At 41.1% G+C, this 18,354-nt stretch overlaps 1 protein-coding gene across 1 annotated transcript in view; it reads left to right on the forward strand.

Moving 5' to 3' along the window:
- The window catches only part of LOC119897029 (NACHT, LRR and PYD domains-containing protein 12-like), a gene marked incomplete at its 5' end in the record, with an annotated part of 83,288 nt that overhangs the window by 57,364 nt on the left and 7,570 nt on the right, over positions 1-18,354 (forward strand). Inside the window, 7 exon segments of the mRNA XM_038710546.1 lie at positions 676-849; positions 7,846-8,019; positions 10,085-10,131; positions 10,595-10,707; positions 11,461-11,516; positions 15,671-15,885; positions 16,290-16,555. Of these exon segments, the coding sequence (XP_038566474.1) occupies positions 676-849; positions 7,846-8,019; positions 10,085-10,131; positions 10,595-10,707; positions 11,461-11,516; positions 15,671-15,885; positions 16,290-16,555 (1,045 nt within the window).

An 18,354-nucleotide genomic window follows, 5' to 3' on the forward strand; every position in this document is an offset into this window, starting at 1 on the left:
TAACTGTATTAAATTAAAAATAAAATATCTCATTCCTGTGACTGAAATATTAATTACTGATACAGTAAGTTTAGGTGAATGGTATTTTTTAAACATTTTTATCAGTTTTATTCAATTTACAGAGAAAATTAATCAATTAACTACATATAAGAAGGGGATTGTGACATTATAGAGCAAAATATAAGATCATTATTTACAAAAACCCAAAAGAAAAGCAAATACATTGTATCTAAAACCTTTAATTTACTGAGAACTTGTAAAAACTGTTTTTACTGAAATTAATTAATTATAAAATAAATTATGGTCGCACCACATGACATTTTGTAAGGCCACAAACAGTTTATGTAGCTGAAAAAACACTAAAATCATTTAATTTGAAAAAACTACATTCATTTTTGTGTACACAGCATTCTTAATGGCCTGAGATCAGCAGCATGTTATTGATCTGTGTTGACATGAATAGGTGTATGAATGTTGTGCTGACATTTGGATGATGTCTGTAGAAGGCTGACATTATGATGATCCACAATAACACAATGACAAAGTCCCTCTACTCATTTTAGGGAAAAGCTCATTGATTAGGACATAGTAATGTTGAGCTCCACATTTAAAAGCTGAACACATCTGATTGGATTAGAAATGGATTTTTATCTCCATCATTTATTCTTTATTCAGATTGAGGCGCTGCAGTTTGTCAGAGATCAGCTGTGCTTCTCTGGCCTCAGCTCTGAAGTCCAACCCCTCCCATCTGAGAGAGCTGGAGCTGACCTGGAACAACCTGCAGGATTCAGGAGTGAAGCTGCTGTGTGGTTTTCTGGAGGATCCACACTGCGGACTGGAGACTCTGAGGTCAGTTCACTGACTCTCTGTTACTCTTGTATATCTGATATGTTTAATTAACAGTTGATTGATGTTTGGTAAGTGCACCAACAAACTGGGCGAGCTGGTGAGGAAGGCCAGCTCAGTGGTGGGGATGGAAGTGGACAGTGTGGAGGCAGTGACTGAGAGGAGGATGAGAGGGAAGCTGGAAACCATCATGGACAACCCCTCTCATCCTCTCTATGCTGAGCTGAGGCAGCTCAGGAGCTCCTTCAGCCACAGACTCATCCAGCCCCGAGCCTCAAAGAGCTTTGGAGGCTCATTTGTGCCGTCAGCCATCAGGCTCCACTAGGGGTGTGGAAAATAACTGATCTTTAGATGCATCGCGATGCGGACTTGGACGATTCTGAATCCATTGACAAATGTCAATAATGGATTATCTAGAGGTTAACTGATAATATAATGTTGACGGAACAAAAAAGGCATGTATAACATGTATAATCATAAATACTCTAATAAAAATACCTCTGAAGGTACTACATGTGCTTACACATCCAAAAGTACCTCCAGAGATTAGTTTGAAACCAGGACACAACAAAATACTGTTGAACAGTTCACAACATCCTCCGACTGCTTTTAACCTACAGTATTTGGTTTTAACCCGCCCATTTAAGCTAGCATCACGCTGCACTTTTAGCTCTCTGCTAAAGGTTACAAACTTTACTCACCGGAGTTTCCAGGAAAAAAAGTGGCAAATGGCGGCTTTCAGAAATCTGGAGTGATGGTGTTTTTACACGTAAGACCTGCTTCTGGGCCCGTGGGATCTCGTTTTTCCAACTGCGTCTTAGCCGCTTCTCTCTGTTCTTCCTCGGTGCGGTCTGGCGCTAAAGTGACTGCACACTGTTGGAACTACTGGATGCGCCGAGGGTCAAAATAGCGCTGCTTTAAGGCCCGTATTTTTATGTGGGCTACAGTCTATGATAAGGAAACACGGTTGAGATGGGCGGTTTAACCAGAAACCGTATTTTCACCTGTTTCCTGTGTTAAACACAAAGTCAATATTGAGTTTTTTTATTCGTTAGCCTTTGGAACGCAAGTAATGTTCCATTTCAAAACGTTATTCACTAGTTTTATTTTGAAAGCGTAACTGGATGTATTTATTGTTGCTAACTTGACGGCGAGACGTCCAAAAACGGTGTTGTTAACCCAGGCCGTAAAAAAACTGAGACTTAAGAAGCCTAACTGAGACTATTTTCAGTCTCCTTTGTAATGCTTTGTAGGGCCTAAGATAGTCCTTACTAAAGAGGGAAAATACTCAATTTCCTTAAACTTTCTACATGATCGTATGAAACACAGGCCCATATATATAGTTTTTCATTGGAATAATACTTTTTAGATTAGATTAGATTCTTTATTGTCCTTTTCAGGAAATTTGTTTCCACAATCTATACGTACATTACCTCACATATACACAGCATGAACATACATAACAACGTGCTGTACATTTTATACACAAATTAACACCCAAACCAGGACATAACTTTTTCTTAGCAAGAACTCTTGTTGAGTAGTGTTCTGGCAGAGGGGATAAAACTCCTGCTATAGCGAGCCCGTTTCCAGGCCAGGGATCTATATCTACGTCCTGATGGTAACAGAGTGAAGAATGTGTTGAGAGGATGACTGATGTCGTGTGTTATTATGTGTGCTTTCCGTAAAATGGCTTTCCTATTGAGGTCAGAGAGGTTGGGGGAGGGAGACCAATTATTTTGGAGGCGTTTTTTGTGATGCGTGTAAATTTGTTCTTATTGGTCACAGTGAGTATGTTGAAATAACAGATTGAACAGTAAAGAAGGATCGGTTGAATTATGCTTTTGTAGAGCAGCAGTAGAAGGTGGGGAGCAACCAAAAGGGATTTAAGTTTCCGGATGGCAGAGAGTCTTTGTTGGCAGCGTTTGAAAGTGTGAGTGGTATGTTGATCAAATTTCAGTTTATTGTATCTGAAGCACTCCACCCATTCAACAGCTACATTATTTATGCTTGTAGAGTTGGGGGTGACATTATGGGCTGTGCTGTTGGTGTTGGGTGTGTTAATCAACATTTCTTTTGTTTTTGCAACATTCATCTGAAGATAATTATTTGAACACCACTGCGTGAGGTGAGAGATGGAGTCTTGATAGCTTAAAACAGAGTTTTTGTTATTAAGGAGACCAAGAACAACAGTGTCGTCAGAGTACTTGATATATGTGGTAACAGGTGAGGGGCTGGTGCATTCATTGGTGTATAGAGGAAACAGAAACGGACTCAGGACACAACCTTGTGGGGCTCCGGTGGTGGTGATGATGGTAGGGGACGTCATCTCCATGTAGTCTGTAAAAGAAGAGAGAAGAGAGAGAGCGACTTCGCGTGTCGCTCTTTTGTTGCCTGGGGCGTGGTTCCCCAGGGGGCGTTTCAGGTTTCCCAAGGGACTGCCTCTCTAAAAATGAAATCTATTTGCGCGTATTATAATCAAATATTTTCCTCAATCGAACCTTAATGGTCAAACGGTTGTACCTTTCTAAGTTAACCTAACCCTGGTAACAGGAAACAATTGTCACATTATTGGTCAGGATATTTATACATTAACGGCATTTCCAACGAGGGCATGTAATACTTATTTCGTCCACCTGGGGGAGCTCAGGTTAGATGAGGAAAGTTTAGATTAATCCAAGATCATCTCTCCTTAGGAACCGGGGAATTATTGTTGATTCACCCTTAAATCCAAGCTGGCGATTAAGAGTATAGTAAGACATTTCTTTATCATCACTTCCAAAGGAATTTTGAAAGTATTATGAACAAGCATTGATTACATTAGATGAAGGGGTGTCTTGCTGAAAATAAAAACACTGCAAAAGTAACTTTCTTTTCAGCACTAATATCAACAACAGATAGTAACAACATGTTAACATAACTACTCAAATAGAGGCAAACGTAATCAGGCAACTAAAGATTTAATTAAACTTAATTAAATGCTTTGAGTCTTTGGAGTCTTTGGTTATTGAAAGTTCAGCTCTCTGGATCATGTCACACTGGGTGAGACAGGGGTTAGTCCCTTTGATGGGTAATAAAACAAAGAACAAGGTCAGTTGCCACGGAAACATGTGTGGGGGGCCAGTTTTGATAGGCTGTTCAGGGAGATGCTAATGGCTGGTTCATGTCCCTTTGTCAGTTTAACAGTCAGGCCCCGCGTTATCAGCTTCGGAATCAAAAAGGTGCCAGTTTTATGGTCGGGATAGCACTTAGAGAAAGCAACTTTGACCCCTCCCCTTCTTCTCTGGGGAGGAGAAAGGAATTTGGAGTAGCTCCAAATTTATTCAATATAAAATGCACAAATCCCGTTGTTCACTACAATATTCAGTTGCATTAAAAGCTTCCTCAGGATGGTTTTGATGGTTTAATGCATTAAAATATAGCTTTTTCTTTATTGCATCTCCATGTAGTCTGTAAAAGTAAAATAAATATATTAATACACAATGGATTCATATTCCTTAGCTTCTGACTTTTCAAAGGAGACCAGAATTATGCATCTAGGCCAAATGGTTGAGGAGTTATTCCTGATTCATTTTGGGTTTGTAATTTTAGGCATTTTTTCTGGAAAAAGGGGCCTGTTTTCAACAGGTTAACAAGGGAGAGAGAGAGCGAGAGATCAACGAGCGAGAGGATGTGCTGCGCGAATACCCGCTGCCTGCAGCACAAATACAAAAATCAATATGTGCCGTTCAGCACTGATATTGTGGCAGGCCGCCACAAATAAATGAACGTACGGGAAACACTGTAACTTATCTGCTCATGTTCAAACCTTTCTGCACATTCAGAATCTCTCACACATATCTGTGTTCTCTGACATGCAAAGAAAAATGGGAATTCATATTATTTAACTACATGCCCTATACTGCATTATGTTAATGATTGGCTAAACTGAATGAGACGAGGAGGCGCTCATGCCGGGGGAAAACGAAACTAACCGACAGCACCTGTGATCAGACAGAAAGCTCACGAATAATTCAACACACTTAAACTTCAGCACCTCTGATAAAGTGCCGCTAAAAATCCCCACCAGAGCAAGTCAGGGCTTCAGTTTTTAACGTTACATTTTTAGAGCCTACTGAAACTACAGTATATTTTTTGGCACAAACTGTCTGCGACTCACAGCGCGAGGTGGGTCCACGTCACTCGCTGGTGTCGCAGCGAAGCTGCTTTCAGGGTGAGTCCGACAGCGGAATATCCCTCTTATAAATGTGTAACCACTGCGATAACAAGACGTTCACGGTGTATTCCTCAGAGAAATAAACACTTTTCCAACAAGAAAGAGAGCGTCAGTTTTCCAGAGTTTACACAGTAAACGCCATGTGGGTAAAGTCTTAGAGATGATACTCTGACTTCCTGTTCCCGTGAAGGCAGCAGGAAGCTGCACCACAAGTAGCTGACGGAGAAAAAATGCAGTCTCGTCCAGTGGCAGTGGACTAAACTGGCAGGCTTTAATGTTGCAGACCACAGTTGTTTGCAGGTAGTTTAAAGTTTAAACTCGTATTGTTGTGAATCTTAAGTGTAAACTCGCCTTAGAATTTCCAACCAACGAACGCCCCGCAAAAGCAGCTCAGCGCCCCCTATCGTCCTCGGAACGCCCCCGTTGAGAAACACTAGTGTAGACGCCCGTCCTCACTTGATTTATTGTGCTGCTTTACGACCCATGTTTACGTTTTTAACGACCTCTATTGGCCGTGTTGGCTGAGTCAAACCCAGGACTTTCACACAGGAGAACCGCGTTCCATTCCCCTGTGAAATCAAGTAAATGTAGAGTTATTTTCAGTTTGAAGGCAACTTTAGCCCTAACAAAATGTAGCAAAGCATTTATTTCAACAGAAATGGTGGTGCCTTGAACATCCTGTTGCGTACGCCAGCCACTGGACTTCACTGTCTTTTAAATGTGGCTGCTGATTGGGTAACACCTCTGACACACCCAATAAATGAGAAAAAACATACCTGCAGTTAATGAAATTAGATTAAATATATTGTCAAGTTATGTTTGTTCAAAACAAAGCTGTGAATGTGTACTGCACTAAAGTAAATGTTTCTAATAAGATTTTCATCAAAAAAAGATATCTGGTAAAATATATTTTTTGTTTAGAAGTTTTTGTTTATTGATCTCCTTAAATATATATTTTTAATGATATGCAGTGTTCATGTCATTTGGTGCGACCAATAATAACAATAACTGTATTAAATTAAAAATAAAATATCTCATTCCTGTGACTGAAATATTAATTACTGATACAGTAAGTTTAAGTGATGGTATTTTTTAAACATTTTTACCAGTTTTATGCAATTTACAGAGAAATTTTATCAATTAACTACATATAAGAAGGGGATTGTGACATTATAGAGCAAAATATATATTATTTACAAAAACCCAAAAGAAAATCAAATACATTGTATCTAAAACCTTTATTTTACTGAGAACTTGCAAAAACTGTTAAGCATGTTAAGGAAATTAATTAATTATAAAATAAATTATGGTCGCACCCCATGACATTTTGTAAGGCCACAAACAGTTTATGTAGCTGAAAAAACACTAAAATCATTTAATTTGAAAAAACTACATTCATTTTTGTGTACTCAGCATTCTTAATGTTTGAACAATGCCAATAAATGTACCTGGGTCATCCCGTCTGTCTGTGTGTCCCTCCGGTCAGTGACGTCACTACTCAGAGGGAGGCCCCTTCCTGCAGATCGGTTATAAAGGGGCGGAGCTCCGGGGCCCCTTTCCTCCGGTGCACAAGCGTTGCATTAAAGTGCGTTTTTTACCCACCAAACAGCTTCAGCTTCACCAAAAGGAACGTCAGTGTCGCTGAGTTAAATCTCGTTTTGTAGCTTCTCTGTCAGAGTTTGCCTCCTTTTCTTCCTGCAGTCAGGACGTATTAATATTAATGAGCGGCGTTTCACTGACCATTTATAGGCAACTGTGGGCGTTTGGAGGGTCGGACATGGAGCTCCCTCACATGCCCCACATTTCAAGTTGATTGTGATTTATAAATGGAACTTGCTTACAAGTGTGCGTACGCACGGTTTTATAAGTCTGAATATTTTTTGCTGCATGCCATTTTTGGCTTTTGTGCGCACGTACACTTTTAGTGAAGATTCTACGCACAGTTTTATAAATGAGACCCCAGGACTGTAACGGTGAGGCTTTTCCATGCCACCAGTAACGTTAGCTGGGGCATCTTTCAGGTAGTCTTAGTAGCATCCTTTGGGCTTTGCCACTGGTAGATTTACGAGTTACGCTGAGATTGTTTATATTCTTTCTCGGGAAAGTATAAAAAAAAAATCTATGAACCATTAACAACTCATATATAAATGGTTTGTCATTAAAATAATACTTCATATATAAATAGTGAACCGATCATGTTTAAAGTATGAAAATACAATTATTAAGCACATTATAGATGAGCTTATTAATAAAGAATAAAACATGCATGACTATGTTTATAAATGACTTACTAATGTGTATTAATGTAAGAACAATGGTTTATAAATGATGAATTCCGTATTTACAAATACTTCACTAATGCTTTACAGTGTGTAGTTATTATAAAGTGCTATATTTCTTTGTTTCTGTTGGTTTCAATGTGTTTTCACAAATAATGTCTGATCACTGATATTGATCCTTCAGAACACACACACACACACACACACACACACACACACACACACACACACAGACACACACAGACTGTCCTGAGATCAGCAGCATGTTATTGATCTGTGTTGACATGAATAGGTGTATGAATGTTGTGCTGACATTTGGATGATGTCTGTAGAAGGCTGACATTATGATGATCCACAATAACACAATGACAAAGTCCCTCTACTCATTTTAGGGAAAAGCTCATTGATTAGGACATAGTAATGTTGAGCTCCACATTTAAAACCTGAACACATCTGATTGGATTAGAAATGGATTTTTATCTCCATCATTTATTCTTTATTCAGATTGAGACGCTGCAGGTTGTCAGAGATCAGCTGTGCTTCTCTGGCCTCAGCTCTGAAGTCCAACCCCTCCCATCTGAGAGAGCTGGACCTGAGTAACAACTACCTGCAGGATTCAGGAGTGAAGCTGCTGTCTGATCTTGTGGAGAGTCCACACTGCAGACTGGAGACTCTGAGGTCAGTAGAGGGTTGGAGTCAGTCCATGCTGGTTTCAGCAATATTGTACTAAACACAGTTAGTATCAAAGCAGAGATCCAGTATTTCCTGTAAACCTCCAACCTTCTCAGCGGCTGCTTTCCTCAGTGAAGCTGTGAGAGGAGAATGGTGACAGGCTTCAGGATTGGACAGAAAGACAGACAGAGAGAGAGAGAACAGGCAGTGATCATGTGTTTGAGTTGATGTGAAGACGACTGTTGTTGTTGTGTTCATGTCTCCAGGAAATAAAGCTGGATTCCAGCTGACAGCATCACAAGATGTATAGAGACAGTGGTCCTCATTCATCAAACTGTCGGACCATCAAATCTGATCTCAAAGTGTTTGTTCTCTCATTTCAACACTAAACTACTGATCAGTTCATCTTTGTCACAGCTCTGAGATCAGTCTGACTGAAGCCTGCAAATCACTGGCTCTTATTTCAGAGAACCGTCATTACATTTAGTAACCATGTGGTCTTTCTGCAGAGCAGAACCTCTGCTGAAGTCCAGTAAGCACAGCTGATGTTTAGCTGTTGTAGGACCTTTAACATCATATATATATATCTGTCCATGTGTCTTTAGTTTGGTCCAGATGTTTTTAGAACAGACTCCATATTTACAGATTTGTCCTGTAATATTTCCAAAGTAGCTGAAATCTTCAAATGTGACTGAGCGGCTGGTTTTTAACAGCAGTAAATCCATCATTCCAGTGAGCAGTGAATATCTCTCTGTCTCTGCAGTCATGATGCGTTCAGGGACTCTCAGCACTTTATTTCCACTGTGGACTTGAGTGAAACCTGCAGAGTAAACAGAGCTGATGGCCAAAGTCTCTGCAGGTCTCAGTGTGTTCACTCCAATACGTTAACATGAGAGCTGAAAGGAAGCTGGCTACGCTACACAGCCGCTCCACTTCTGGTCTGAACAGGACTGAAGTCCCTGCTGGTCTTTATACTGGATGTGCTGCATCACTGACTGACAGCTGATGAAGGGAGTCTCTGTAAACTCTGATTTATGACTTCTGCTCTCTGTCTTTCTTCTCTCATCAGCTGGAGGTGATCTCTGTCAGGTCAGAGTGTGAGTGATCAGAAAGGTGGAGGTGTTGAGAGAGGATCAGCTGTGTCCTGATGATCCAGAGAGGTTGAAGCAGTAGCAGCAGCTTGTGTGTGGAGAGGCTCTGACTGGGCCATGTTACTGGGAGGCAGAGTGGAGAGCTTCAAAATCTAATGTTAACATGCTAATGCACTAAACTGAAGCATGTTAGCATTGTCATTGTGAGCATTTTATCATGCTGATGTTAGCATTGAGCTCAATGCACAACTGTGTCTGAGTACACAGAGCTGCTAACAGGGCTGCAGACCCTCAGTCGTAGGTAGAGTTGGTGGAAGCGCACACACAGACCTCACAGAGAAGCAGCAATAGAAAAAAAGGAACTTTTGCATCTCCGGAATCATAAATTCACCTTATAATAGACATAATCGTCCCTTGGGAGAAAATGTAGATTGTTACCTGTGATACCTGTGGTGTGTATATAAGGCTTTAGCTTATTCTCTTAGACTTGGCTTGGGAACCGGATGGTCGCCTGTTCAAGTCCAGTACACTCCAAGGAGCCCCTGAGCAGGGCCCCGAACCCCTCACTGCTCCCAGGCACTATGCACAATGGCTGCCCTATGCTCCTAAGTAGGAGGGGTTAGATGCAGAGAACGAATTTCCCCCTCGGGGATCAATAAAGTATAGATAATATTTGGTGCTGCATTGTAACACACAGGGCTCTACTGTATCTGAGCTTCACTCTGCCTCCTGTGCAGAACAGGTTTCTCCATAGAAGCCGGTCTGGAGTCCTTTCATGCTGTTTGGATGTTTAAATTGGATGTTTGAATGAATGTTTACATTCTGCTGCTCTTAAAAAGGATGAAAGCTGATGTGATTGGCCATTATTGAAACCCAGCACTGCAGACTAGTCCCTGTTTCATGTGAATGTACCTGTTGATGGATTGGGAAATCCAGACTGTCTTCATAAGAGACAACTGTATTTGTGTTTACTCCTACAGGCTGGATGGCAGAGACATCAGGGCTACACCTGACAGACATGGAGGACGTGAGTAACAGTCCACTGGATTATCTTAAAGAAATGTAAACTGAAGATTGGCTGCTGTGTGCTTCATGGCTCTGGTAGATCTCAGTAACCCCAGCAGGTCTTTGGCTTTGTTCTGCTCTGCATGTTGGGAAAGATGATGTCTTGTTGCTGTGTTGCCTCACTGCAGGAATGTCTTGGATCTCTGTCCTTGTTATGTTTGTGTACATTTGATTGTATGGACTCGGGCTTAACTTGGTATCTTTGGACTGTTAAACATGACTGTGCTTAGTCTTCTACATTGTGACATTGCTGGAGAGTTTTCCAGTAGATAACAACAGGAAACATGGGGTAAAGACCTGCTCCAAAGGGCCCTGGCCAGCCGTGAACTGGTTGCTGTGACAGGTTTTTGAATGTTGAATGTTGACGTCCAAAAGTGAGTTTGACATCTGCTTCTGTCCATCCGATGGCTCTAATCTCCCACCAGATCCGTCAACATCAAACACAAAGGTCAATGTGTCTGAGGACCAGCTGTGTCCTGATGATCCAGAGAGGTTGAAGCAGCATCAGCTTCAGTTTGGAGAGGCTCTGAATACAAAGGTCAGTATTTCACTTTAACATGTTTACATTACATTTATTCATTTAGCTGGCGCTTTTATCCAAAGCGACTTACAGCTGCTATATATGTCAGAGGTCACACGCCTCTGGAGCAACGAGGGGTTAAGTGTCTTGCTCAGGGACACATTGTTGGACGGGTCACAGTGAGAATTGAACCCGGGTCTCTCACACCAAAGGCATGTGTCTCACTGCTCTACTCTCCAGTTTAAAATCACAACTGATGGCTGAAACCAGTCATGTGACCATTAACTATACTGGATGGTGATGGTGCGTAGATAAGATGCTTGCCTTTGGTGTAGGAGACCTGGGTTCAATTGCCACTGTGAGACATCCACCTTTGTGTCCCTGAGCAAGACGCTTAACCTGTAGTTGCTCCAGAGGCGTGTGACCTCTGACATGTATAGCAGCTATAAGTCGCTTTGGATAAAAGCGTCAGCTAAATGAATAAATGTAATGTATAATCACAAACTACTGAACATTTCTTTTTTTGTATGATGCAATGTTTTAAATGGAAAGTGCTTTTAGTTCTGTTCTGTTGGGTTCTATAGCCACCTAGCTAACTCTGGGAGAGTCAGTGACTGTCCACTGTCCCTGTTAAATAAACAAAAGAATAAATAGTAAAGAGTGCACGTAGTAAAGTGAAGCAAGGAGGATCCTGTCTGTGAGAGTTGGGCGGACAGTTTCTGCTCCCTTCTCAACGTGTTCTGTAACTAATGTTGTGCCTTTTTATTTCAGGAGAAGTTAAGTTTCACACCTGAACTGCTGACTGAGTCTGGAAAGACTTCATACAGGTAACCAAGTCACAACATGCAGAATGCTCCATTCAGTGACTTTAACCTACGCTTCACCTCCTCTCAGCACTTTAACTGAAAGTTGGACCTTTTCAGTAGAGTTTAGCTCAGAAGGCGCCAGCATACTTCAGCAGAACTACTCTTCTGATGGTGGAACAGCTTCAGAAACCCCTGGAGGCTCTGTAGGACAATCTCTTTAACTTTCTGAAAGACAATCCCACATGACCCGCCTCACTCTGTGATTGGTCAGCTGAAAGTAGGCGAGGTTTGAACTCTTCTCTCTTTATTCGCGCTCTGTTATCTTAATATTTAAATGATATCTGCCTCTCTGTGCTGGACAGCTTTTCCCTCCACCTGCCAGTGTGAACGTTCACAACTACTTGAAACACTTGTTATTTTTCAAGCATACAGCATTTAAGATCAGCTGTCATGTCAACTCCTTTCATTACATTTATTCATTTAGCTGACGCTTTTATCTAAAGCGACTTACAATTGCTATTTATGTCGGACGTCACACGCCTCTGGTCTCTCACACCAAAGGCAGGCATCTGTCCATTGCGCCATCACCAGCCCTTTCAGTGCTTACTCTTCATTTTAACACTCACACACTTCCAACAATTCAGTTTGGTCTCCAACTTTTTAAAGAATGCAGCACAGCACTTTTATTTCAGCAGTTTCTTCCTCTAGTTTTATTTAATTCCTTTCCCAGGACAATACCTGGATGTCTTTCAGCCCCAATCTGGTCCCTGCTGTAACTAATATGAATAATAATAAAACCTACCAAAATATGATATATGAACTGTTATAATGAACTGTAGTGCGTATGAGGAGTAAATGTAAATGCTCCATACTTGTATAGCGCCTTTCTAGTCTTTTCGACTACTCAAAGCGCTTTTACACTACATCTGCATTCACCAGTCATACACATTCATACACTGAGCCTCAAACAGAAACTAACATTCACACTCATTCATACACTGGCGGAACAGCCTCCAGGGGCAAATCGGGGTTCAGTATCTTGTATCTTCAGTATCCAGGGGGAGCCAGGGATTGAAACGCCGACCTCCCGATTAACGGCCACAAGTGGATGCTAACAGGCTTTAAAGCTGTTCTGGCAACACGTGCTGCCCAAAACCTCAGACACTTTGTGTTGGTTTTTACTTTAATTTGTCTAGATAAACGTATAGCAAATAAAAGTAGGAACAAAATGAACCAGGTTTGTCACCCAGGGTTCAGTGGTCTCTGTCAGAGGAATGCAGAAGAGGAACTGTGAGTTACTGTGTCAGGCAGAAGTGGCATTGCATCTTACATTTCTGTTTAAGTCTGTTTAAGACTGTGGATCAGCTGGTAAACCCAACCCCTCCTTGTGCCTCAGCTGGAAGTAATGATGACTGTGAATTGTTTTTATCTTATTTTACCAATAAGGTGGTGTCAATCAGAGCCTCTATTACCCCCGCGGCCTCTTACTCAGAGGTTCCTCACCAGCAACAAGAGAGTTTTAACCAGTTTTATCCCATCAACTTGTCTGAGCTTTTAAAAACAATATCACAAATGAGAGTGTCCTCCAGCCCACTTGATGTAATACCTACACAGTTTTTACTGAAAGTAATAGATTCTGTTGGGCCCCATTTGATCTCTGTTTTCAACAGCTCCCTATCTACTGGTTGTGTCCCTGATTATTTTAAAATGGCTTGCGTGAACCCACTTTTAAAGAAACCTGGTTTAGATCCCTCCCTCCCACATAATTTTAGACCAATTTCAAAACTGCCTTTTATTGCAAAGATTCTAGAAAGAATTGTGTCCAAACAGCTGCTCACTGTGCTGGAAAATAAGAAAATATTTGAAAAGATTCAGTCTGGTTTTAGGAAGTACCACAGCACTGAGACTGCCCTGCTTAAAGTCACCAATGACCTTTTAACGTCTGCTGATGAAGGCATGTGCTCAGTCCTGGTACTCCTGGACCTTAGCGCTATTTTTGACACCATTGATCACAACATCATGTTAGATAGACTGAGGCACTGGGTGGGGATCTCTGGTACTGACCTAGAATGGTTTTCATCCTACCTGTAAAATAGGAAGTTTTGTCTGTAAACAACTATGTCTCCTCGTTCTGTCCAGTTAAATATGGTGTGCCTCAGGGGTCGGTCTTAGGACCCATTTTGTTTTCCTTGTATCTGCTTCCCCTTGGACATATTATCCATAAACATGGCATTTCTTTTCATATTTATGCTGATGACACACAAATATACTTGCCCGTCAGATCCACAGACCCTGGAATGCTGAGTTCACTTAACAACTGCCTTTGTGAAGTTAAAAAATGGATGTCAAATAATTTCCTCCAGCTGAACTCAGACAAAACAGAAATCCTGGTCATCGGGTCCCAGCAGATGGCAAATCAAATACTGCCATCTGCTGGTTCCCTAGTAAATCACATTAAGCCTGTGGCAAAGAACCTTGGTGTTTGGTTTGATAGTAATTTAAATTTCGAGCAGCACACCACAAAGCTTGTTCAATCATGTTTTTATCAACTTAGAAATATAGCAAAAATTCGATCTATGTTAACTTTTAAGGACACCGAGACCATTTTACACGCCTTCATCTCATCACGCCTTGATTATTGCAACAGCCTTTTCACCTGTTTAACCCAAAAATCTATTGATCGACTCCAGACTGTCCAGAACTGAGCTGCCAGGCTTTTAACTAGAACAAAGAAATATGACCACATTACTCCTATTTTAGCTTCATTACACTGGCTCCCAGTATGTTTTAGAATTGACTTTAAAATTCTATTGATCACTTTTAAAGCTCTTCATGGCCTCTCACCTTGTTATATTTCTGACCTTTTAGTCCCATACGCACCAGCACGTACCTTGAGATCCTCGGGCAGAGGTCTGTTGTCTGTTCCAGAGTCTCGACTGAAAACTAAAGGGGACAGAGCGTTTGCTGTCAGGGCCCCGAGGCTCTGGAACAGCCTGCCCGAGGAAATCAGGTCGGCTGAGTCAGTGAACTCTTTTAAGTCCCTTCTTAAAACATACTTTTATAGGAGAGCTTTTCCCGATCTTATTTGACTTTATTTTATCCCTTTTATTTTATTCTATTTTACTTATTTATTTATCTTAAACGTGTATTTTAGTCTTTTCAATGTTTTCATGCTTTTATCTTGTATTGTTTCAGAATTATTGTCTCTTGGGTATTATTGTCTTTACATTTGTTAAAGCACTTGTTTTTGAAAAGTGCTCTACAAATAAACATTATTACATTTGTCCTTATTAAAAGCTATGATCCATTTACTTGTTATAAACATGTATATATGTGGATCATTAGCTTCTAAAAGAGTCCAGATGTCCTCGTTTGGGTCTTTTCTAGATTGGCTGAAATGTGTAAACTGGTTGTATTTGCGGACTGAGATGAGGAACCAAATGCAGACAATGGCAAGGCGAGAGGAGGATGCAGTTCAAACAAAATATTTATTCAGCAAAAACAGGCTTACTCATGAGCACAGCAGGCAAAAGGTCCAAACAAAGGCATCTCCGAACAGGCAGAGTAAAATCCAGAACAGGGCAGGGAAAACAATCCAAATGCAAGGAAGAGATCTATGAAACAAAGGAACAGGCAAGAACACTAGACGCAAGGACGTGACAAAGACTGAAGACGACTGAGGACAATATATACAGATACTGGTAAACGAGCAGGGAGGGAAGCACAGCTGAGATACATCAGTTAATCAAACAAAGCTAGACAAGGACACCAGGTACAGAGGGTTACCAAAATTAAACAGGAAGTAAAATTCACAGGAACACACAAGGACAGATCTGCTAAAGTAAAACACCAAAACATGTCACAAAGTCAGCCAAAATCAGGGCACGGACAGGAGCAAACAGGAGACAAGACTACTCTAAAACATAAAGTAATATAAGACAAAGGACTAGGACACAGACCATAATGATAAAACACAGAAGTACACAGATCAGGAAAACACTTAGACATGAACTAAAGCACAGGACTAAGAACTAACTAAACAAGACTACACAGAGAAACACAGAACCAAAAACAGACTTTAACAGGAAAGACATGAACACAGAAACTACATTCTAACAATATTAGTTCTTTGTCTATGGTCCCTGCAGGCTGAGAGCTTGTTGTATGTCCTGCAGGTTCAGGTGTCCTGGTCCAGGTGTGTTCCAGTGTGCTTTGACTGGACTGGTGTTTGTTGTGGCTCAGGAGGCGGAGCTGCTGTACCGGACTGTCCAATGGGATGAGAGCCTCCTCCAATCAGCTGGCAAGACGGCTGCAGGGCTGCTGTTCAGTATCAAGTGTCCTGAGAACGCTGTCTGTCAGCTCCACCTGCCACACTGTGAAACAAAGGCCGGTGAGGACATTATTGTGCTTTGTGAGTGGAGAGTTTTGTCAGAGCGACGATGAAACAACATCCTGATGGTTTACCTGTTCTAACAGTCCGAACAGCTGTGCAGCTAAACAGGGGGAGTTTGTCCTGAGGGGGGCGCTAGAATAAAATCAAAAGGGATGCTGCCAGAGGAAATTTCCCGAGGTCACCATCAGTTATCATCTGGGGATCATAGTTTTTCCTTTAGTTTTATTTCTTTTTCCTTATTTTGCATTTCCATTTATTGTCAGGAACAAGGGCACCAACACCAAAAGTTGTGTCGATAAATTGCTCAACCTGGGCAACAGTCTTCCTGGAAATACAATAGAACAAACATTGTACTGAGGTTGTTATCAGTAAAACCAAAGTTTAACACTGTGTTTTCACAGCTCTGCTGCCTGATGGTCTGCTGTCTGTCGTCCACATCACTGATGATGGAATGAGCATCCTCGACCCGCAGGAGATTACAGACACTCATGTGGTTGTCAAAGTCCCTCACCTCTCTGCCTTCGGCCTAGTCTGGGATATCATTAAGAGGTTGTGGACGACACCAGTTTGTGGCCAAGTTCTGCTGTTCCTCAGACCACCAAACACAGAAACAGACACGAAAATCCTAAATGTGCTTCTCCTGCCGAACAACATCCCTCTGGACGAGGTAAAGCTTCATCTCACAGCTGTCAGTCCAAAGTTCTCTGATGTGGCTTAAAGGAAAAGTTCAGTTTTTTAAACAACAATCAAGTGTCCATATGAACACTGACCAGCCTTTTCTTGCTGTAACCGTTCCTCCTGTTCATACTGGACTAATGTGTTTCACTGTATCTGTCTCAGACACATCAAGTGGAGATCATCCAAAGTTAGTTTTATCCCCAGCAGTATCTTTATTAATATATTCAATTAACTTCCAGCAACATAGAAGCAAATGTGTCCTCGTCCAGTATGAAAAACATTAAAGGCCCGTAGATTGTTACATTAAAATTAGGTCTAGGATTCATTTAGGGTCAAGTGTTAAGTGTATGCTCAATATATTAGCCCCCCTCCAAACAGGACAAGGCAGTCCTGTAGTGTTGTGTTAGCTTTACTGTTGTATTTCCTCACCAGCCAGTTAGATTGCAGCAATTTCAGATATATATTGACAGTTAGTGCTTCATGCTGCTTTCCAGTCCTCAGAAGGTATGTCCTCCTGTAAGTCTTCTCTCCAGATGGATAATGGTGGATAGACAAACACTGATAATGATGATCAAATAAAGTATTTCAGCAGTATGTATTACCAAGGATATCATACCTGGCACTCAACTCAATGACTTTAAGGTCCCATGAACCAATACCACAAGTAAACACATGTCTAACTAACTTGTAACGTTTTCTTATTCAACACTTTGATTGAAGTATAAATACAGAGGAAGCTGAAGTGTGAAATTCATTCTAGATTTATCTGCCTGGGGCTATTATTCTACAGAAGTCTTACAGAAACTTTTTTAAGTTTTAGATTAGATTTGTAGGAGGTGGCAACAGCATGTTCTGAAACAAATACAGGAGGATGTTCAACTTAAAGGTCCAGTGTCTAATATTTCTGAGGATCTGTTGACAGAAATGCAATATAAGATCCAGAACTATAATGAACCATTATGTTTTTATTACCTCAGAATGAGACATTTCTATCTACATATACCGTGGATCCTCTTACATGGATGTCGTAGCGTCCATGTTGATTCCACATTCTGACTTAAGAGCACATGAACACACCAAAATCAGAAGATTTCACAACTCCATCCGAGGAGCACATGAATGCACCGTGGACAGTTTGTTGCAATTCACAACCCTCACTTCTACCTGTTACAACCCAGCTCGTTAGGGTAGGGCAGTAACAAGTTATTTGGGATTGAAATGAAGGTGGTAAAGGACAAATGAATTTAGGTTAAAGTCAAATGTTTAATTAAATGATTTGTCTCAAGAAAACACAACAAAAGGAGGCTATATAGGTACTGACAAAAAAGGAAACAAAAGGAGGTATTGTCCAAAGACAGCTCTGTACTCAAAAAACACTGAAGAACAAAAGGAGGTCAGCACCTATATCTTTTACAAGAATGCAAAGTAACCAAACAGACAATGCTCAACCTAAAGAGTGCCACTCACACTGTGATTTACAAGGGTTCTAACTGACGGAAGCCGCTTAGGCAGGCAACCGACAAAAACAGGTAAATGCCAACACTCAAGAAATTCACTATTAACAGGGGTGCACAACCAACAACGAGGCAAAGTGATCACTGGCTCACAGTCGCCTCGAACTGCAGACACACAAACTATTTGTCAGAAATCTTGTGAGCAGCACCGGGGCTCTCATTTATAAACGGTGTGTACGTACAAAACAGAGCTGGAAACGGGCATGCGCCACTTCCCAAGCCAAGGTTGTGATCTATAAAAAACTAACTTGAGGGGAAAATGTGCGTCCTGTAA

Source organism: Micropterus salmoides, unplaced genomic scaffold, assembly GCF_014851395.1.
Source record: "Micropterus salmoides isolate LMB-PRFRI ecotype aquatic unplaced genomic scaffold, ASM1485139v1 Ms_hic_scaffold_1, whole genome shotgun sequence".
NCBI classification, from domain to species: Eukaryota; Metazoa; Chordata; class Actinopteri; order Centrarchiformes; family Centrarchidae; genus Micropterus; species Micropterus salmoides.